A 22850-nucleotide genomic window follows, 5' to 3' on the forward strand; every position below is an offset into this window, starting at 1 on the left:
GGGGGTTCAAAGTAGAAAGCAGACAGATATAAGTCACTGTAAAAACAAAAGAATTGTATCCCACCTAAGTCACCATATTCCCTCTCTCAGTATTTATTGTGGACCTTTAATAGCCCCTGTAGTCTTTAACTCAACAGACACTGGCTCTAAACAGAGACCCAGGTAAGCTTCTTTCTTGGTAAAAGTCCAGAAAGCAACTTTGGGCAAACTTGTCCACTTGAAGTAAATAAATCCAGAGTGAATTGCCCCCACCTCTGATATAACTGGCAAAATATCCTGTGACCATCACATTGTTTTTATTGGGCTTAAATGTAAGAAATAAACAAGAATCACTGGACAGGCTACCGAAGACATATTTCTCCTGCTAGAGCCTAAAACTTATCCAAATCCATTTTCTCTATGGCTAGAAAGATGCTTCTCTTGGAAACAAAAGTCAAGGGGCATTCGATAACTTCTGCCAATGCATATGTTGACATGTTTTATCTAGAAAAGATGACTCCATAGTCCATCCAAGTCAATGAGGAACAATGCAGAAAGGGATTTACTTCAGAAGAAAAACAGTGGACTCTAGCAGCGGAGAACCTACATGACATCTTCGGAGAACACGAGGCAACAGGCAGTACGTGTTCGCACGTTCCTGTTGTAACTTTACTTGGACCACTCAGTGAAAGTCTCTAAGCCTCCTTGCCCTTTGGTTCTTCAGTTTTGCCGAAGGGGATTATTCTACTGCTTATATACTACTTTTCAACAGTGAAATAATTCATATTACCCAGCGAAGAAAGCCCACCCCTCTCCAGGCACAGAAACAGAGGTCCAGAAAACAATCTATACCACGTGACACGGGGCAGTGAGAATACTACCAACAGTCAAACAACAATGACTCTGGAAGTATATACTATGCCCGGAGCTGCACTATTATGTTCCAGGTACCAGTGGTGCTCTGTGCCTTTGAATATATTATCACATTTAACGTGGCAACCCTAGAAGTAGCTTATATGATAATGGCCCTTTTACAGATAAGAAAACAGGCACAGAGAAGTGCAGTAGAAAGTAAGCAATGGAGCAAGGACTCTAATTCGGGTGGTAGAAGGTCAAGAGACCATGCTTTTTGGTTGGAGGCTGGGGTGGGAGGCCTGGTCTTAAGCTAAATTCCTCCCAGGCAATTATTTTACTTGTCCCTTAGCCAACGGTGAGATGATGAGCTCTCATAGAAAGTTCCCCAGCTGGGACGCGTCATACCCACCAGAACACCTCTGCTGGTCAGGCTCTAGTCCAGTGAGTTGGGACAAGCCTGCAGCACAGCAAACTAGGAGGTCCTAGGGGAATAAGAAGTGCCCCACTGACCACCTTCCAACAAGGTGGGCATAAGCCAAAGTGTTAACAGTGATTATCTCTGGGTGTTGGGAATATGGATATCTTTAGCTTTTCTTTTTGTGCTTTTCTAGATTTTTCTAGGTTTCTTCATTGAGCCTATATAATTTTGAATAAGGAAAAAACACAATTAAAAAAATGGTTTTTCTTGGGCCAACACTACAAATAACAAAGAAGAAAGCTAGCAAACCCTGGAGTCCTTCCTACCTAAAGACTGTGGCAGTTACAGATGGATAGAGAGGGCACAACTGAGCTATGGAAATAAAGATTTAATTTGGATTCGCTTTTTCCATCTTATTTTCCCCTGAGCTAATTTCATAAATCAAAAGCTGTCAACCACACCTCAGTCAAGAAAAAAAATATTTCAACGTCCCCACTTCATGGGAAGAAATGTTAGTATTGAGCCTTTGACCACAAGTCCTCATCGAAAGCAGAACAAGTAAAGACGAGTTCCAAAGGGAAAGATGGGCTTTGGCCACTGGAGAATGTATGTCTATGTGCTGAGGGCAGAGAGCTTGAGAGAGATAAAATTGGTTAATAGGAGGTTTCTTTCAGCCAAGAATCCCCTTAAAGGACAAAAAAGCCTCTCTGATTTGGTACTCCCAGCCCACAGCAGAGGGCTGGACCCCTCAAGGAGCAGCAGGCTGCGTGGGCAGCATGGAAAATGCAACAGCAGCCTGTCGCACGTCCGGCTCTGACAAGCCCATGGTGACGCCCAGTCGCCAGGCTCCTTGTCCCTCAGCAGAGCGCTGGGCATGGCTCCTCCTGGCTCCTCCCTCCCTTCCCCGAAAGGGCTTGCGGTCAGAATTGAGAGAGAATACTTTCAGAAATGTTTAACCACTAATGATAGCAGCTTACCCTGAATGACAGGCTGGAGCGCAGCCGGGATTAGCCTGTAAACCGGGGGCAGCTGGGACCACTTTGTGTGAACTGCCGCCTCCCTGCCCGTGGCCCACTGCCACCCCGCTCCCCTCACCACCACACACACACAGACTCTCCCCCCAGAATCTTCCCTTGCCCGAAATCTGGAGCTTCAACTTTTCCTCTTGAATTACCTTTAAAATAAGACTCTCAGGAGGAAGAGAAGGCCTCAACATTTGAGGAAAATCTCTTGAGCAGTTTCCTCTCTTGGAGGACTCATTCAACCCTTAAAAGATGGGATTGTGTCGTGATTAAAAGCTGGCCCAAATGCTGAAACCACACACCATAAGCCAAAATAGTCTCAGGACAAAAGCGGGGCAATGGGGTGGGGATGAACTGGGCTCTACCACAGACAGCCTGGCTTCGGCTGTGCCAGTGACTTCAACCTTGGCCTGATCCTCCACCATTTGGGGAAGGGGGCGGGCACTATACACCACAGCGGTCAGAAGACAGTGAACAGCAAAACTCCACAAATGGTTTCAGGTCACCTAGTTACAGAGATTCAGCTTTCTATACAGCACACCCTTCTCTGAATGCTAGCGTTCCTTACCTAAGGTTCTCCTCAGAAACTGAGGCCTTCCTAAGGAGTACCAATCAATGCCAGGGACCTACGATTCTCTCTCCATGCTCCTGAAAGTGGATCTGATACAGGTAAGGTTCCAGTACCCGGCTCTGGGCTGTCCCCTGGCACGCAAGTTTTGACTCTCAGTCCTCAGGTGACTCTGACAGCCAGAGCCTTGGATGACTTGGGACATCTTGCATCACCTCTCATAAAGGCCATTGAATTGCATTCTATCATTATTTTCTGTACACTAGGTCCTGTTCCAGGGCTAGTAACACAATAGAAATCGTCCCTGACCTCAAGGAGCTTATATCGTAGTGTAAATGCAGTGATTTGTAATTTTGCTCAGACAGAAATTTGCATCACACCCTACAATGCTGGTGTGTGGGAGCCACTTGGCTAGTGAGTGAGCCTGGATGACAACGTGGCATTGTCATCCCAATGCAGCTTTGTTGACAGTCATAACATATGTAATAGTTTAGTGGAACAATTAATCAAAACAAACTTCATTTGTTTAGTTAAAAAAAAAAAAAAAAAAGGAAACCAGCTTACCTATTGGCAAATTTTTTGCTAAGTTAAAAAGTGGAACTCAAAATTTGGTGGTGGCTCAGAATTTGAGATCAATTAAGTCTATCATATCCTTTACGTGGATATTCATGTTAAAAAGCAGTTAGTTGGGGGCTTCATCAAAATTCAAAACTCCTGCTCTTCCAAAGACACTGTCATAGACTGGGAAAACATATCCAGAATACATTTTAAAAACCCTCAAAACTCAGTAAGAAGAAAACAACAAACCAACATAAAAAATAATCAAAATATTTTTAACAGATATTCCAGAGAAGATCTACAAATGGCAAATAGGCACATGAAAGTTGTTCAATGTCATTAGTCATTAGGGAAATGCAAATTAAGCCCCAATGATATACAAGTACACACCTATTAGAATGGAGAAAGGGGGAAAAGCCGACAGTAACAAGTGCTAACAAGAACGTAAAGCAACTGGAACTCTCCAACACTGAAGGGAACAGCCACTTCGGAAAACAGTTTGACAGTTTTTTAATAAAGTTAAAGATATGAACCAGAAGTCCTACTCCTAGGTATTTACCCAAGAGAAATGAAAACATATGTTTACATAGAAACCTATAGGCAAATGTTTATAGTGATTTTATCCATAATTTCTAAATCTATAAACAACCCAAAGTTCTTCAACTGGTGAATGAACAGACTGTGGTACATCCATAGAGTGGAATACTACTTAGCAAACAAAAGGCACAAATACTGATACACACGCAATATAGATGAATCACAAATACATTATGTTACGTGGAAGAAGGAAGAAAACAGACACAAAAGGCTACACAGTGTACACATCATTCCATTTTTATGACACTTAAGAGAAGGCAAAACTGTACTGAAAGAAAATGGATCAGTGTTTGCCAGTGGCTGGGGGTAGAATGGTGTTTATGACAAAGGGGCACCAGGGAACGTTTTGGGGAGACAAGACTTTCTATATCTTGGTTACAGTAGAGGTTACCAGACTATATGCCTGTGTCAAAACCCACACAAGTGTACACTGCAAAAGGTGAATTTTACTATATGTAAATTATACCTCAATAAGCCTAACTTTTAATAATTTAAAAAAGCAACATGTGTGTTTGAGCCACCCCAAAAAGCAGCTCATTCTGTGAAAAAAAAAAAAGTGAGCAGAAGTTTTAAAAGGCAGGTAACTTATAGGATGTGCTCTGAAAATAATAAACAAACAAGAACCTTGATGAAAATGAATTTTAGGCAATATTCAGAACTCTAAAGACACTCTGTATTAACAAATGTAGGATTCTCCAAAGACTGAGGACACATCTCTCCTAAATGTTAAGAATTCATGGCTGACCGGATACCAGGTGCCAAGCATATTTTTTTGAACTTGGTAAAAGAGACCCAGGATATGAAATGAAGGTTCTCTGACCTCAGATTCAGGCCTGTTAGTCTTCAAGCTCAGCAAAAAGAAGTTCCAGAGTATAACAAGTGGTAGTGGGTTTTTCTCCATTTATAAAAGAAAAAACCAGACACAGAAGTTAAAACTGACTAATGAATTTAAACTCTTCTCACATTCCAATGCAGGGTATTTGCCTGGATGACTAGACCCAAGAGGGCAGCTCCCACCCCTCCTCTGAGGCCTCTTAACTGGGCATTGTCTTTTAATAGCTGCATGGAAACAAAACTGAGTAAGGCTGGGCCAGTTTCCAGCAAGCCAAAACCAGCAAAAAAACAGACACTTAAAATAGAAGCCTGGAGAAAAAAATGGGAAGCGGTGATGGGAAAAGACACGGTTTCCACCATTCAGAGAGGCATCAATAAGTGCACCTACTCCTACCTACACCCTCCTCAGTTATTCCTCCTCATTCAAATGGGGATTAGAAATAAATAAATAAAATCGGAGGGGGGTGAAAAGGAGAGGTGAAAAGGGAAAGAGCAATTAGAGTTAAAATGGGATCGTTCTAGTCATTCCAAGGGTAATTGAAGGCTCCATTCCACACCCTACCCCTAGCTGCCAGCCTCAGAAATGACAGGAAAGGTAAAAATAAAACTGCTGCCAAGTCTGTGCTACATCACAGAAACACGAATGATTTACTTTTGCCCGACGTGGAGTACAGAGCTATCCTCTCAATGGTGGCAGCTTTATGAGACTAAAAATCTCACTTAAGAGAGAATATACAAGAAATTTTGACTCATCTAATCTAAGTTGCATGTTGGGCTTCATTGAAAAGAATGCTCAAATGCCCTCCCAAACTTGAAAGAGAGCTGAAGTTCAGGAGAGGTGTTCACTGTCTCATTCTCCCCCACGCCCCTGGGTGCAGCAATTGATGACGAGAGCTTCCTGGAACATAGACAGCAGCTTGTGATTTATGTGCCCTATGGCTTGAGATGGTCCAAGGGCATAGGATGCCCTCGCAGCCTAGGAGAAGGGCATCGAGGACCATCAACCTCCTCTGACTTACAGTTAGAATCTGCATGGGGCTCCAGTTTGTACAGGCGGACCAGAAAAGTATCTCCAACCTTCTTCCTATCAATATCACATCTTGCTTGAACGTGGGCCAGCTCAGAGCCTCCCGGTGCTACAGCCCCAGACCAGAAAGGGCTACAGAGGACCCTGAAGCGCTGAGGATGACAGATATTAGGGCAGGTACTAAGGACAACAGGATTTGGGGGCATATTTCTAAGTGTTCTGACACAACAAATCACAAAGGCATGAACTCAGCAGGAGCAAGTCAAGCTCCAGAAAAAAATATGTTCAATGGACATTCCTCAAAACATCGCTCTAAACGCCTCCTGAAGAAAATCAGAGCCTTTGCTCAACTACTTGCCTGGCATACCCTTCTCTGGATTCTTCACCCAGCTGGCTCCTAACGCAAAACTTGGTCTAAACGTCCCTCACCTCCGAGGCCACAGTAAATTCCCTTGCATCCTCTCACACAGCATTCTAATCTTTCCCTTCATGGCACTTCTATTTGTAATTACATATTTGTTTGTGTGTTTATTTGTTTCGTGTCTATCTCCAGTAAGGTCTATCTGCCCTCACGAGGGCAGAGAGGATGTCAGTTTTGTGTACCTTTATATAACCAGCACCCAGCATGTGCCTGGCCCCCCAGTCGGCATATAAAAATATTTGAAGAACGAATAAAAGAAGCTAGCTGTCAAGACCAAAAGCATCCTTTGGCCTGTAATCTCTAGCACTTCCTATGCTCTTTGCAATCCAGTCATTCATCATCTCCCCACCTTCCACCACCCTTTAAAGAATGGAATCCAGGCCACAGGATGGAATCCATGATCCACCAGAAATTGACAACTGTCAGAAGTTCCAAAAAGGCTAGACCTAAGATCATATGAAAATATTCTCTTGTATCAGGGTCTAGAAATAAAAATAAATAAAAATCATGTCATTAGACTCCATGAGAATTTTGTGCCCAATGCTCAATACTAAAATTTCAAGACAATCTCCAAGTCCAAACAAATTTTATTTGGCATGGATTTGTTGTTGTTGTTGCTGTTGTTGTTGTTACTGCTGTTGTTCTAGCTATAATTTTCAAGCACCCACCAACAGCAAAGACCAGGCAAGTGATTAGACATGAGAATTAAGAGAGATACCTTCTGTGGTGGGCAGAATTTCTATATTGAAAGAAATAAACGTATTGAAAGATGACCGTCCTCCCAAAGATACCCCACTCTAGTGCCTAAAACCAATGAATACGATGAGATGTCACACCCTGGATTATGTTATGTTAGATGGTACATATGTTTTGTTGACCTTAAGAAATGGAGTCCATCCAGGTGAGTCTAATCTAATTATATAATCTCTTAAAAGTAGAGTGCTTTCTCCAGCAGATGTGTAAGAAGTGGAGGGCAGAAAAGAAAATCAGAGAAGTTTAAAGCAGGGAAATTTGACACACTCTTGCTGGCTTGAAGATTGGGAGGACACATGAGAAAAAAATGTAGGTGGCCGTAAGGAGCTGAGGGGAACCTGAGTGATAGCCAGCAAGGACATGGGGACCTCAGTCCTACAACCACAAGCAACCGAATTTAGCCAATGATCTGAATGAGCTTTGAAGCAAATTATTCCTCAGAGGTTCCAGATAAACATGCAGCCCTGCCATCACCTTGATGGCCTTGTGAGATGTTCAGTAGACAAACCAACCGGCCATGCTGTGCTGGACATCTGACCTATCTAACCATGAGCTAATAATGGTGTTGTTTTAAGCTAAGTTTGTGGTGATCTGTTAGACATCAACAGAAAACTAACATATCCTTCCAATACAAATATATGTCAATTTCCACAGAAGATGCTCTCAAATATATGGTTAGGTAATAACTTAGTCCTAAATTCTTGTTAATCACACTACCTCACTCCAGTCAAACGGCCTGATATAGTTACAGCATTGCCATATGAAATCCGTGCTCATCTCACGGGGACAGCATTTCTGCGATCTGAATGTCCTCTATGAGATACACATTTCTAAGATTCAACAATCACTTGGGAATTGGAACAACTATCTATGAGCAAGATATTACTGTTCTTAGAGGGTGAGTAAGTAACATTCTTTTCTGGTAGAGTTTAGGTACATGGACTTGACAGATTCCATTTCCAAACAAGATATATGTATATGGCAACTTATCTCTAATTCCAGTGTTCACCTTAAAAGTTGCACAGATTTGAAAAGAACAGTCCATGAAAAGGGTTCAATATGGAAATATTAATCACAAAAAAAAAAAAACAGATGAAACAGGAGCAGGCAGGCAGTGGGAACCCACCAGGCTCTTGGCAGTTAGGCTAGGCGCTGGAAAGCACAAGGCAGCTCTGATAAAAAGTCTCCTTACACCCTGTGCCCCTGAAACCATCACTTCTCAGGAGTAGGGGCGCCAAGGAATGTAAACCAGTAGCAAGACCCACCCCGAAGTTCTGGCAAACAGGAGCAGAAACACAAGACTCTTTCAACTCAACAAATATTTATTGAGCTGCTGCTACGTGCAGCAAGGAACTATTCTAGGCCCTGCTAGGGACACAAAGATGAATGAGGCACAGGCGCCTTTGACATGGTGTTTGAGAACTTAGCACCACTACCCCGTACCCCTCCTGGAAAAAAAAACAAGTAAATGGAAGAGGAAGAAGTAACTCCTCTGGCGTCCCCAATCCATCATTCTTTTCTAAGTGTAAAACAAAATTGTATGATTTGATTTAAAATAAAGCCTTTTAAATCTTCTTTAAAGGCAAAATTTCCAAGGTAAAATTAAAAAAAAACACAAAAAGAACAAAACCAACCTGGTCCTGATCTCCCCTTCTTCACAAATTAACCATTATTCCCAACACATCCTACCCCAGGCTATCAGTAATCTCGCTTTAAAACTGTTTTGTCATTAAAAAGTTATACCTTCAAAGGCCATATTGTAAGCATGCAATGTAGAGCCGGCACATAGACATGCTATAAAACTCAGAGTAAAACCAAACAAAAAGCCTTCAGACAGGGAGCCGGTGGATAATTCTTGTTCTCTTTACACCACTAGATGCAGAATTTCACACTCCATTATCAAATAATCAGCGAGCCAAAGAAACTTTCAACTCATTAAGACAGAGAAAGGCAGGCCAAACACATGCTTAACATAGAAAGTTAGTCTAGATATGTGAAGCAAAGAGGGCAAGAGGATGAAAGCAACGCCAAAGATACCGAAAATCACAAGAAACATAAATGGACTAACCGTGACAGTTTAAAAACAGAAGTTATCATATTGGGTTTTTTTTAAATCTCAGTTAAATGCTATTGCAAGCAACCCCATCTAAAATATAAGGACCAAAAAGGTTGAAACTAAATGAATGGGGAAAAGAATATGCCAAGCAAATATAAAACAAAAGATAATTGGGGTAGCTATGCTAGTGTCAAAACAAATTGATTTTTTAAAAATGACTTCTAAAAAATGAGGTATAATTTACATATAGTACAATCACCCTTTTTAAGGGTGCAGTTTAATGAGTTTTAGCAAATGTATATAACCATGTTGCCACCACCACGATCAAGACACAGAATATTTCCATCGCCCCAGAACACTTCTTGGTATCCTTTTGCGGTTAATCCCTCCCTTCAATTCCCACAAACTGCTGATTGCATATCTGTCCCTACAATTTTGCCTTTTCCAGAACATTATATAAATGGAATCATACAAAACATAGCCTTTTGTGTCTGGCTTCTTGCACTTAGCATAATGCTTTTGAGTGGTGTTGTAGGTTGTTCCTTTTTATTGCTCAGACCAAATAAATTTTAAGAGAAAAAGCACTAAAAAAAAAAGAGGGTCATGAGATAAAGATAAAACGTTCAATTCGCCCACAAGACAGTTCAAATTTGCACTATGGACCCACTAAAATAACCTTTAAACATATAAAGTAGAAATTCATAGATATGATCTGGCCCTACCTATCACTGCCCTCATCTATTTTCCCATCACTCCCTCCACGCCAGCCAGACTGGCCTCTACTATTCCTTCAACTCCAAAGGCACGCTCCCAGCTTAGTTCCTTTGCAACATGCATGCCTCTGTGCAAACATTCTTCCCCCAGGTATCCTCATGGCTAAATCCCTCACCTTAAAATCTTTGCTTAAAGGACACCTCCTTAATGACACCGCTCTCGACTGTCCTATTTAATACTACATCCTGTTGTCAGGTAATACATTCATATATATTTTTGTAGGGATCAAATTTATTTTTTAAATAATAAAAACCAATCAAACCAAGTAAAAAAGAGAAACACTCTGGGATTCCACATTATTACAGAAGCCAAGGCACAAAACATTTCCAGAAAGGACCAGTCACTAGTCCACAAGGCTAAACCTGCAGATATGTCAGGTCGGCCTTTGTGGCTGTAATTTTGGCAGAATGATAGAGGTGGATGCCAGCATGAAGCAAACTGACACAGAAATAGAAATAAGGAAGAGAGGCCTCCCCAAAATTGAGAACAATAGCTTTGCTATATTTTCAATAAGTTAAGGGTACATAATAACTTCAATAAACCTTGTGACATGTGAAGCATAAAGCAATATGAATTCTGTACTTCAGTTCTGTGGCAATTTTTATCTAATGCAAAACCTAAACATAGAATTATTTCAGTGTTTGAAAGAGGTCATTCTATTCAGGCTATTGAATATGCCATCATAAAGACAATCACTAGACTAAACCTCAAATCTCTACCTCCCCAGACCTTGGCACTTTCAAAAAGAGCCACCGAGTGCCAACAGAATCCTGAAAGGAAAAATCTAACCTCATCATACCAAACCACAGCCACAAACACCGTGGCTTAAGCAACCCTTTCCCCCGCCATCCCTATCTGTTCAAAGCATTTGCAGTTTTGTTCTGCTCTTCCATCATCACATACCCAAGCTACCCAAGCTCCCATAACTAAACAGTCACTTCTCCAAGGCCCATACTCTTTTTATTTGGTTCTCTCTAAATTCGTTCCCTTTCAATCACAATTTTCTAGGACTGAGAAGTCCTAGAATTCAGATACAGATATGATTAAAGTAGAAATATCACTCAGTTGTGGTGACCCTTATACTAGCTCCGCTGTTCAATGTCAGGAATGCATTTTATTTTGCTCTGTATCTCTCAAGTTTTCTTTTAAACTCTTCCTACTGTGGATATACTTTCCTCCTCCTGCGGAGACACTTTCAGAGGAACGACTCTGCCCCAGAGCCACACAGAACCACTTGTTCCATAGATCCTGCTAAACACCAATCCCAACCATTATGGGGGATGCCATACTAAAGTGACAGCTTCATAAGCGCCTCCTCTCCTGCATTTATACTCCAGGAATAACCACAAGCAACAGCCTGGGAGTCCGCTCTCTTCATCCTTCTCGTCTCATTTGTCAGTCACCCAGTCCTGCTCAGTGATTATACTGCCCAGACATTTCTGTCTCCTATCAATTCTGACACTGCCCAAGGCTAGTCATCAATTCCTATCTCACTAGTTCCTATAACAACAGTCCTCTTATTGGTCCCTGATTTTAGTTTCAACCTTCACTGTGTAAGAATGCCCATGCTGTTCTATTCCACATGACTCCCTTCTCCTGCCCACTCACTAGGGCAAGAAGACTCTCTGAATCCCTTGCAGTGAGGTTCTAGAAGTGATTTAGGGTGCACCAATGAGAAGCTCTTGCAGGAGATTTGGAAAGCAGAAGGAAGGCAGAGACCATTCTTCTTGTGGTGGTGATGACTGGCGGGGGCTCTCACAGACCCCATGCTTCACTGCTTAAACACCAGCTTCCTGTGTGTAAGGTGGTGGTAGGGGCAGCAGCAGTTTTCTGACATCTCGACTCGACTGCAGCTGCAAGGCTGTGACCTTGAAACTAAAGATGGGGGCAGGACTCACCTCTGTTTCTGCAGCCCATCCAATGACTTTTGTAAACACCTAATTCTTCATATTAAATCTCTCTCTGCTCAAAATACCTAGAGTGGTTTCGGCTGCCTGTAATGAACACAAACTGATACAACTTCAAATTCATCCATCAGATACTTTCCTGAATAATTTACCACAGAAATAGCAAATTACGTCCTTGCTCAGAATTCAGCGGTTCCAAATCTCCAAAGAACGAAATCTAAATTCCTCAGTAAAGCATAAAAGACTCTTTGTAAACCAGTCTTACCTTCTTACCATCTCCTACAGCAGGGTCAGCAAACTTTCTATAATGGGTCAGATGGCAAATATTTTAGACTACACAGTCTCTCTCACTACTTAACTCTGCCATTGTAGCATCAAAGTAGCCATGGACAATATGTAAATGAATGAGTATAGCTGTATTCAAATAAAATTTTACTTACAAAAACAGATGGTTGAGAGAATACGAAGACAAGCCACGGACTGGGAGAAAATAATTGCAAGAGGCTACGTATGATAAAGAACCATTACCCAAACTATATGAAGAACTCTCGAAATTCAACAATAAGGAACAATCCGACTGAAAAATGGGCACCTCACCAAAGAAGATACATAGATGATAAATAAGCATATAAAAAGATACCCCACATCATATGCCATCAGGGAAATGCAAATTAAAACAGCAATGAAATACCCCTACACATCTATCAGAATGGCCAAAATTTGAACACTGACAACACTGAATGCTGGTGAGGATTTGGAGCGACAGGAACTCTGATTCATTGTTGGTGAGGATGCAAAATGGTACAGCTACTTCGAAAAGATAGTTTGGCATTTTCTTATAAAACTAAATATACTTACCATATTATCCAGCAATTGTTCTCCTTGGTATTTACCCAAGGAGTTGAAAACATGTTCACAGAAAAACCTGCACATGGATGTTTATAGCAGCTTTATTCATAACTGCCAAAACTTGGAAGCAACCAAGATGTCATTCAAGAGGTGAGTGAATAAATAAACTGTGGTCCATGCAGACAATGGAACATTAATCAGCACTAAAAAGAAATGAGCTAGCAAGCCATGAAAAGACATGGAGGAAATTTAAATGCATATTATTAAGTGAAAGAAGCCAATCTGAGTTATATACTTCATGATTCCAATTGTATGACATCCTAGAAAAGGCACAAAACTATGGAGACTTTAAAAGAATCGGTGGTTGCCAGGAGGTAAGGAGGAAGAGAGGATAAATAGGCAGAGCACAGAGGATTTTCAGGGCAGTGAAACTACTCTGTACGACACTCTAATGGTGATAAATGTCATCATAAATACGTCAAAACCCATGAAATGTACACCACCAAGAGTGAACCCTAATATAAACAATGGACTTTGGGAGATAATGTGTCAATGTAGGTTCATCAATTGTAACAAATATGCTGCTCTAGTGAAGGATGGTGATAGCAGGCGAGGCTTGGGGTGGGGAGAGCAGGGATACACAGGAAATCTCTGTACCTCCTGCTCAATTTTGCGGTAAACCTAACACTGCTCTTAAAGAAAGAAAGGAAAAAAAAAACATCCCCAGTGGTAGCCTGGCTTTGGCCTGTGAACCATAGTTTGCTCCAGCCATCATCCTGAATGCCTCCTGTATTAACATTACGAAATGACTAGCATTTCCTTGAATAGGCCAACTTCTGCCTTGCTTTTACCCATGCTTACCCTCTGCCTGGAGTGACTTACCCCACCCCCACTTCACTGGTCTGCAAACTCCTACGAAGTACAGCTCAGGCCTGTGTCTTAGGTCAACTCTCCACTATCTTCCTCCTGCAGGTGTACTCACCACCACCATGTTTATGGTACTAGCATTCATGTTTACGGTACGAATATTGCCTTCAACGGCAGGTATCTACCCTACTTTCTCGTAGTTCATGAGAAGTTCCTAACCAGCTTTGTGGCACACATCACACCTCTCTAGGCTAATAGAGAAGAAATGACCAGTGAATACCTATGAAATAAATAGACCTGAATAAACAAATGTATAATAATGTATAAGAAGCCATTTTAATTAGTGAAAAATGCATACATTAGTGTATAAACGAACGTGTAATTAATCCCCATGATTACTTGTCAGTGTCTGGCTTTGAGAATCCAGTGGGGCTCTGGTCCAGCTTCCACCCCACTCCATATAAGCCAGCTGCTTGGAAGAGAGTGCTATCAGCTCCTCGTGGGCAGGGACTGTGCCTCAGGGATCACTCAGGGCATACAGGAATTACACTTATTCCTTTTCTCACTCCTTCCTCTTCCCCAGCAATCGTAAGTAGGCGATAGCCAGATTTTAAGTAAAAGCTGTTGGGTGGAAGCCTGAATGGAAACTGTAAAGGTGCTTAATTTAGTTTCATGCTGACAGGGCAACATCTCCAAATAACTGCAGTTCCAAATCAAGTAGCCTTTAGTCATCTCAACTGAAGGAGTCGCTGGTGGCCAACAATGACTGCGAGAACAGCCCAGCACCCGAGGCTCAGTTCCCGTCCCTCTTCCCTCATTAGCTTTGCTTCCCAGTACCCCTTGGCCCTCCCAGGACTCTCAGCAGTGTTCCCAGCAGAATCACGCCTGGTTGAGTTTATTTTTCTTTCCTTTCTGGGCTAGGCTGTCTGCAGACACAGCTGATGAGCTATTTAGAGCTCACCAGAGACCTTGGGGCTTTGTACGTCCCTGAGATTACACCTCTTTTAAATCTTCAGAAGTCGTTAATGCCAAGGCAGGGGAGTCAATAAATATGATATGTTTTCATCCACGCAAGACAAAAACAAAAGGAGGGTGGATGCAAACTCTCTCTTACGGGGTCTGAAACTTCCACATGTAAAAGAATCACAGTGAGGAACTTGTTAAAAAACAGATCTGACCTGGGCGGCCAGATGGCTCAGTCGGTTAGAGCCCGAGCTCTCAACAACAAGGTTGCTGTTTCAATTCCTACATGGGATGGTGGGCTGCGCCCCTGAAACTAAAGATTGAAAATGGCAACTGGACTTGGAGCTGAGCTGCGCCCTCCACAACTAGATTGGAGGACAACAACTTGGAGCTGATGGGCCTTGGAGCTGACGGGCCTTGGAGCTGATGGGTCCTGGAGAAACACAATGTCCCCCAATATTCCCCAATAAAATTTAATAAAACAAAACAAAAAAACCAGATCTGACCAACACTGGCCAATGCTAAACCAGCTGGTGATGGACGTAGGTAAATTCAAGGTCTCTAGCCCTTCAGACCAAACACACGTGCACACACATTCATGCATACTCACATATATTCCTACACAAAATAACTTAAATGCATTCGGAAGAATTGTTTAAGCCCCTCTATACAGCTTTCCCCCAAAGATCTGTTTCATAGTTTTCAGACCTATTAATGAAAAACTTTATGAACTTGAAAGCAAATTCAACACGTTCTTCCATCTTTTTGTACCTTTTCCCAGTCTGACTTTGGAAAATCAACAGGGATTCTAGACTGAGGAGCTAGTTTTTCAAGTCAGATGAAATCTTAAGGCTGTGCTTGGAGGACCAGCATCGTTAGCAGACAGTCCTATGGGTTTCATCGTTAGTTGATTTCATCTTCACTCCCTGATTTCATATAATAGCTGGAGAGTGGGTGAAAAAAAATCACAGGTGACGAAGAATCAGCAAACCAAAGAGGGACTGAGCACATCCTGGCTTTCCACTCTTCAGTGTGGAATTTCACAACTATTTCTAACCTAACAGTAACTCGGAAGAGAGCTGCCAGTAGCAGCGTGGATCCACTCTGCTGGGTTCTTTTGCCCCCTTATGGACCCTACTGTTAGCTTCTCTAGTTCACTAATTAGACCCTAAGGTCTACTGTACTGAACGGACAATGGACAGTCTCTCTGCAAACTCCTGCCCACTCTCTCCTCAGGCCTTTGCTCTCTACACACTGATTTCTTCTCTCTCTGAACTTGCCCCAGTTCTCAGTTTCATTTGCCTGTTTCATATACATCTTGTATATCTCAAAGACTGTGAACTCGCTGTGGAAAGCGCTTCTGGCAAGCCCTGTGCAATGTGTGCACAATACCAGGCACACATTAGATCTTCAAAACCTGGATTGACTTAGGCACAGTTCCCAAAGCCAGCCCTCATTCCAGCAAAATAAAATAAGCACTGGGGGATTATTAAAGGGTGTGGTAGGTACTCCCTGTGCCAACTAGCACAACTAGCCAGGGGGCTCCCTAACACCGGGCACTCTCCACTATTACACTGGAATAAGGAACATGGGCTGAGGAGGACACAGGGCAGGATGGGATAGCGACAGACAGAATCCTGGGTACGCCACATAATCGTCCCCTCTCCAATCAAACCCCAAATGGTGTTAGACCACCCTCTCAGGCCGCCAAGATCAGTTCTGTTCTGACACATTATCTGGCAGTGACCAGCTTTCATCTGGAACCCATTCCCCCATCCACCTCCCAAACTGAATCCTCAGACCTGAGATTTCTAAGTGACAAGAGTACAAGGCCAACAGGAGCACCAGCTTAGAATCATTGGCTACGCTGCTATACAGACAGCCTGGGCAGAACAGAAATAAGTGGTCATTACTGAGCCTGGGGAAACCCTGAATTCTGAAATCTGTCTGCCTCGATAGCAAACAATTTCTCCACCGCAGTTCAGTTTTCTGAGATGGGTAGATGACGCTTGTTTATTTTTTATTGTGAAATATATATACCATGTAAACAAAAGAAGACATTAAATATATATTCAGTTTAAAGAAGAACAATAAGACAAACACTCGGGGACCTACGACCTAGGCTAAGGATTAACATTCCCAGCACCTAGAAGTTTCTGTGTGTCTTTTCCTCATTATACCCATCTCCATCCCTACAATGACAACCACTCGCATGAATTCAGGGTTAATTATTCTCTTCCATTTTTTATAGTTTTACTACCTATGACGGTAACCATAAAAAACATATATGGTCTAGTTTTACATTTTTAACTTTATACAAATTACATCATATTGTACATTTTTTTCCTGCGACCTGCTTCTCTTTTTCAACATTACATTTCCAAGATTCTACCACATTGATGTAACTATCTTTCACCCCATGTTTACTATGGAACAGTTCTTAATTGTAGGACTATCTGTGATATTAACTTTCCTGAATCAACCAGACCCACTGACTATGTACTAATATAATCTGTCTACAAAAATCTATGTCACGTGAGTTGTTGGTGGCAAATCCATGTGGCAGAACAGATGGTAAAATAACTAAAGGTGTTTCACTCGATTATTCTTAAAGAGTGGGAATTCTCTCTCTTTCTTTCACTGAAAGCTAGAGCTCAGCAAGCCAAAGGTGCCTTTGCTAGGTTAATTTGGGTAGATGAACCCCTGAGATAAAACCCTTGCCTGATGCCAGTTCTACGGCTAATAAGGCAGGGGCAAGGAGAGGAAAAGGCTATTTTGACATTGCAATCTTCACCTTCACAGGCACATCAGAGCACCTTTGATCATGGTGACTAGCACCCAAGTCCAAGAAAAACCTCCCCTTCAAACAGCGAAAGCTAAATATTTAGTCTGGGAGGCAGCAGACAGAAGCCCATCATTCTCTCTGCCCCAGGAAACAAGGACAGCAGAGGATTGTCCTTGAATCCTGAGAGTTTGATTCATCACCCTCTTAACTAGTCTTTGACGTGATGTTTCAGTGATGCTGCACTTCCCAGGTGTGTGTGGGGGGGGGGGGTGCAAAAGAAAACCCCTGCCACTTTCGCTGAGCACTCCCAGTGTGCAAGGCCCTCACACTGATACACCTCATCTCAGCAAATTCCTACAATGACCCTGTGAGAAAAGGTAACGTCCCCATCTTGCACCTGAGAAAACAGAGGCCCCAGAGAGGTTCCGTGACTTGTCCAGTATCACACAGCAAGTCAATGACAGGCCAGGGTTCCACCTGATTGCATCTGATTGCAACGCCCACACTCTCTTCCCACCGACTGCCCTGTGATTACCTGCGTGCACACTTCAACACTGACCTCGTCCAAGGCAGCAGAAACGGGGGACGGAGGTTCTTTGGGTGACACTTTCACAAGTGTTTGCTGCTGAGTGGCAGCAGGTTTCACCTGAACATAGACGAAATTCTTAGATGGCCAGGGCTGTGAAAACTCAGAGGCCACGTGTGGAAAATGCTACAGTAGCGAGGCAGACGGAGCAGGACTCCTACACTTAAAATAGCTGGAAGGGGGCGGCCAAGTGGCTCAGATGGTTAGAGCGTGAGCTCTTAACAGGGTTGCCAGTTCGATTTCCACATGGGCCAGTGAGCTGTGCCCTCCGCAACTAGATTGAAGGACAATGACTTGGAGCTGATGGGTCCTGGAAAAACACACTGTTCCCCAATATTCCCCAATTTAAAAAAATTTTTTTTAAATAAATAAAAATAAAAAAATAAAATAGCTGGAAAGCAGTCTGCCCACCAATAATTACCGAACATTAAATGCCTATCATGTGTTATGGCATGAAGTCTAGCAGCTGTTTTAACAGCCAACAGTCCTCAACACAAACAACAAAGATGGGCTATTGGGATACAGTGTATGAATTTCAAGGTCTATCAACTAGAGAACTTCAGAGACCAATAAATAGGCCAATAACTTTAGTTCAAACTTCTTAAGAGTTGTATTCTACCTTCCAGCCCCAAAATAAGTGGTATCAGTTGTGTCTGGCACGAACTTTCCAAGTCGGCTAAAAGGCCCAGATGGCCGTTACTAGCGCCAACACTGAGAAGGCCTCGTTCTCAGAGAGAGGAATGCTGAGGGGTTCCTCTTTGCCAGCTACTTGCCACTGAAGATTCTGTTTTCTCCAGCTCTCTGTGCCCATCATTTCTTTGTGGACACGGATTTTCCAGTTACATTATTGGTCCTGACCCTGTGAGACTTGACTCTTTATTCCAACTTGTAAGTCATCTAGCGAGTCACAAAAATGGGCAACTGATCTCTAGCGTGTGAGGCAACACCTCTGCAGAGGCTTGGAGAAAAGAGGACAGAGAAATGGCACCTCTACTTCTGTGCTGCAGAGAAAAGATCCAAACACCCAACCCTCTCTTGCTCCTGCTACCTGCCAGGCACTGAAACCTCACAAACCCTCAAAACAACCAAATCCGGAGAGGCTGATGGCCGTCCTCAGAGGGATCGCTCCAGAGGCTGTGGATATTGGCTGACATCATACTCTGTTTCTCAAAGCATTATTCCCCACTCCCTGGGATTTGTTTAGGAAGATTTTTAGCAGTTACTCACCTATTCTGCGCACATAATAAAGATTTACAAACTACATCCATGTGATTCTTTCCCTTAAGACGCCTGGGTATTTTATACATTGTAATAAACAATAAAAACAGGTTCCCAAACCCCTTCCCATCTCTCTGATACACTCGAAACTATTCTCCTGCCTTGGAATTTAGTTGCCGTGAAAATGAGTTTGCACATTAACACAGGTATAAAATGGGAATGTCAATAAATAAAATTAAGTCATTCGTGATATGTATGACAAGTATAATATAACTCAGACTCTAAGTACGGGAGGTCTTAACCCATATTCCGCAGGGAACCATGGATCACCCCCCAAAATAGGAATGCACCGACAGAAAACTTCACACAAAGAACCATTGCTCTAAACATTTCTCTGTATATCCTGGAAGACTAACTGGCTGCTGCACCTGATGTGTAAAAAAGCAGTCAAGTTCTGTTCAACAATTCCTCTTACCCAAACAACCAACTCTGACACGCCACCCCCGACCCTTCCAAGAATCCTGAGTTTTCTACTCCCCTCTGGGTCTCCTTTACAGTGACGTATAAGCTCTCTGGAAATTTCTACCAGTTTATAACATAAATTGCTCCTCGCCACTTCCCAGTGTGTTTTCCAGAACTCTAAGCATCTCCCCGGCTCCTCCTCACCAACAAGGGGGTCTTACCGGGATCTCCCGCCAAAGCAGTTTGTGCTAGGGGGCTGGTGCCGGTTCTCTGCAGCGACAGCTGTCCCACTGGATTCTCTCAAAGGTGGCTGTGACCCTAGAAAGGGGATCCATCACAAGACAGAAATGTTAAGAAGCTCAGCCCTTGTTGCAGATGTGGAACAAGCTCACCACCCGTGTATTAGTTACCCACCACTACGGGATATAGAGCATCTAACAAGATGCAGACACCAGCATGAGAAGGAATGGGGACTGAGGGTGAGATCTGATCAGAGGGAAACAGACCTTTTCCAAGACCTTCTAGAAGATCTAAGGCCCTCAAAAGCACATTGCCTTACACATTAAATTAACTTCAGCTACACCACATGAGACAAAGAACAGACGCTCACCATGCAAAGTGGGGGCAAGAAATTGGGGCATTTCTCCATATCACAACCAGAGAGCTTTTAAAAAGCCAAATCACATTCAACTGAAATCAAATCATGATACTCTTCTGTTAAAAACCTTTCAACGGCTTTCTGCTTCTTTGGATGGGCTTCAAAATCCTTAGCAGGGCCTTCAAGGCTGTGTGATCTGAGCCGACCTGCCTCTGTGGCCTATCCTTCCACCACTCTCCTTCTTGCTGCCCACTATCCAGCCATCCTGGCTGCCTCTATTCCCAGCACAAGCCAAGCTCACTCCCACCTCAGAGCCTCTGCACATGAGACCCCTCCACTTCTTATGCAGCCAGCCATTTACCCCACACTCCCACATTGGCCTGTCTCCACTCTTCCTACTTCAGAAGGTCTCAGCTTCCTCAGAGAAACTTTCCCAGGCCTCCCACTTTAGATGAGATCCCCCTAAAGTACAAGAAGCACGTATCACCCACTACCTTTCCTCCACACCGTTTGCCACAATTATACTTATATAATTATTTATGCATTTACTCGTTTGATGTCTAGCAACCCCTGCCCACCAAGTGAAGTATGAGCTCCTGGAAACACAGACCATGGGAATTTTGCCCCTGACACCTGGCTACCACCTAGTCCAAGATCTAGTACATACCAGGTGCTCAATTATGCTCAACTATGGATACGTGCTGAAGGAGTGAACGATGCCTGTTTTTCTCCATGTACCCAAAATACCCAGGCACCATTCAGTCCAACTGAGGGAGGAGTCTCCAGTTAAGGCCCAACCATCACCGAGGTTTCACCCAACTGCCCTTGAATTAGAATTCAAATTTCACCCCCGTGAAGCTACAGAAAGTCTATTTGGGGCCTGGAAAGTACCATAGTTAACATCACATTTAACGAGAAAAATTATGGAAAACCCAACCCATCTCCAACCTCAGACTTCATGAAATAATTTCCTGCTCGATCCAAAGGTGACTAATTTCAGACCAGAAGATCAAAAGAAACACATCCAGGGCAGAGTGGGAGACACTCTCTAAATTCCCTGCTTCTGTCTGTAGTTTGCTAATGCAACTCTCTAAATAAGACAGCAAGTCCCCTTTCCCAACCAATACCCTCTCATAAAAGACACCCTCACACTCCCCAGGAAGGTTAACTGTCTTGGGAAGAAGAAAAATGGGCCCAAGCAATATTTAATAAAGACATTTTATTTTTCCACAGTCCATGTGGGATGAAAAAATGTTTTTCTCTGCTCTCAAACCAAACAACATACTTACAAAGACTTGACATTTATTTTGGTCCTTTATCAGAAAGCTGTCCTTGAAAACTCATTTCATGATTTTGATCAAGCTATGACCGCTAAGAAGACCCAGTGCTCGCCCTAGTGATGGGCCAGTGCTGGCTGAGCTGTACCCAAACCTAGGTACCTGGTAGAGAACCAAGCTCTGGGCACCTCTTCCTAGCCCCCGCCCCACCCCGGGGGAGCAGGGCGGCACTCACCATCTGTCACAGCACTGCCATTAGGCACGCTTCCCAGATCAACAGTCGGCCCGTCCAGGAAAATTGTCAGCTCACCACCCGAGACAACACCGCCTTTGTTCTCTGTCTGCAGGTTCAGGGTCAGCTGCATGTTCTCCACTGTTGGACACAAAAGACAACAAGGATGGAAGAAAGAAAATGCACCCCGAGTTAAGATTCTGTAAGTTAGAAGCTCTCACTTCATTTAACCCTGGCTTGCCTCGCGACATTTTCCTGCATCTTCAAGTATGTCTCGTGGCATGGGAAAAAGAATGGGAAGGAATGTCTAATTGTCACCATTGTTGTATGAAGCTGGTGGGAAAGGCTACACTCTTTCTTCGTAAACATTTTAGATCATTAGGTTAGCTACATAGTTTCTATATTACTTATTTATTTGTTTGCTTATACTCGCAAGACCATAACAGAAGAGTAGAGATACTGATGGCATACACAGGAAGAAAGTAGTCACAAGCAGTTATCAATATAAAGAATGGGGGCAAAAAAAAAGTGAAATAGATCAGGAGATCCTGAGGAAATGTCATCAAGAGTCATCTCTAGAAGGATTGTAGAGGCTTATGCTTTTCTTATTTATGTTAAAAAGTATTTTCTTAAAAAAAAAAAAAATTTCATTCCTGAAGATACTTCATTTTGAAATAAGGAAAACAATGTTTAAACAAATAACGTTCAACACAAGCAAATCAGCGCCATAGTCACATGGGCCTGGGTTAGTCCTGTAAGGAGAGACACCTGGCTTTATGACCGAGGCGAGAAGGCAGCTCAGAGTCACCGAGCCCACACAACACTAGGTAAAGTCAGCCCTATGGGCAAACAAGAAGAATTGGGAAACCACAGCAGACAGACAGAACAAACTGGCACGAGGCAGAAGCCCCAAGCCCTAGGTGGGCTGGCAACTACTACAAACACAACCCGACCCCCACCACCAAGCTTGGCCACAGGGAATAGTTTCCATCCAGTTACCGCTCAGGAGCTGTAACCTCCAGGTCAGGGCCATTCAACAATTACCAAGAGAGAGCAGTGTTTATGAGGATTTCCAAAGGGTGTGCCGTCCTTCCACGCCTCCCCACATCTTACAAAGCCACACCAGGAAAGTGCCACATACTCCCACCACCCACCAAGCCACCACTTCACTTTATCTCTTAGTTACTAATGTATTATAAGCTATCTCACTGGTTTTCTAGAACAGTACAGGGTATGTATAAATA

At 43.0% G+C, this 22850-nt stretch overlaps 1 protein-coding gene across 5 annotated transcripts in view; it reads right to left on the minus strand.

The window, feature by feature from the left end:
- Window positions 1-22850, minus strand: part of WWP2 (WW domain containing E3 ubiquitin protein ligase 2) — a 124532-nt gene that overhangs the window by 50293 nt on the left and 51389 nt on the right. For all 5 annotated transcript variants that reach the window (XM_074314656.2, XM_019757040.3, XM_074314653.2 and 2 more), the window contains 2 exons: window positions 21610-21747; window positions 19721-19817 (listed from right to left, as the gene is read on the minus strand). In XM_074314656.2, the coding sequence (XP_074170757.2) occupies window positions 19721-19817; window positions 21610-21747 (235 nt within the window). The remainder of the gene's footprint in view (window positions 1-19720; window positions 19818-21609; window positions 21748-22850) is intronic.

The sequence above is a fragment of the Rhinolophus sinicus genome, chromosome 8 (genome assembly GCF_057876585.1).
Source record: "Rhinolophus sinicus isolate RSI-liver-muscle chromosome 8, RSI-T2T, whole genome shotgun sequence".
NCBI classification, from domain to species: domain Eukaryota; kingdom Metazoa; phylum Chordata; class Mammalia; order Chiroptera; family Rhinolophidae; genus Rhinolophus; species Rhinolophus sinicus.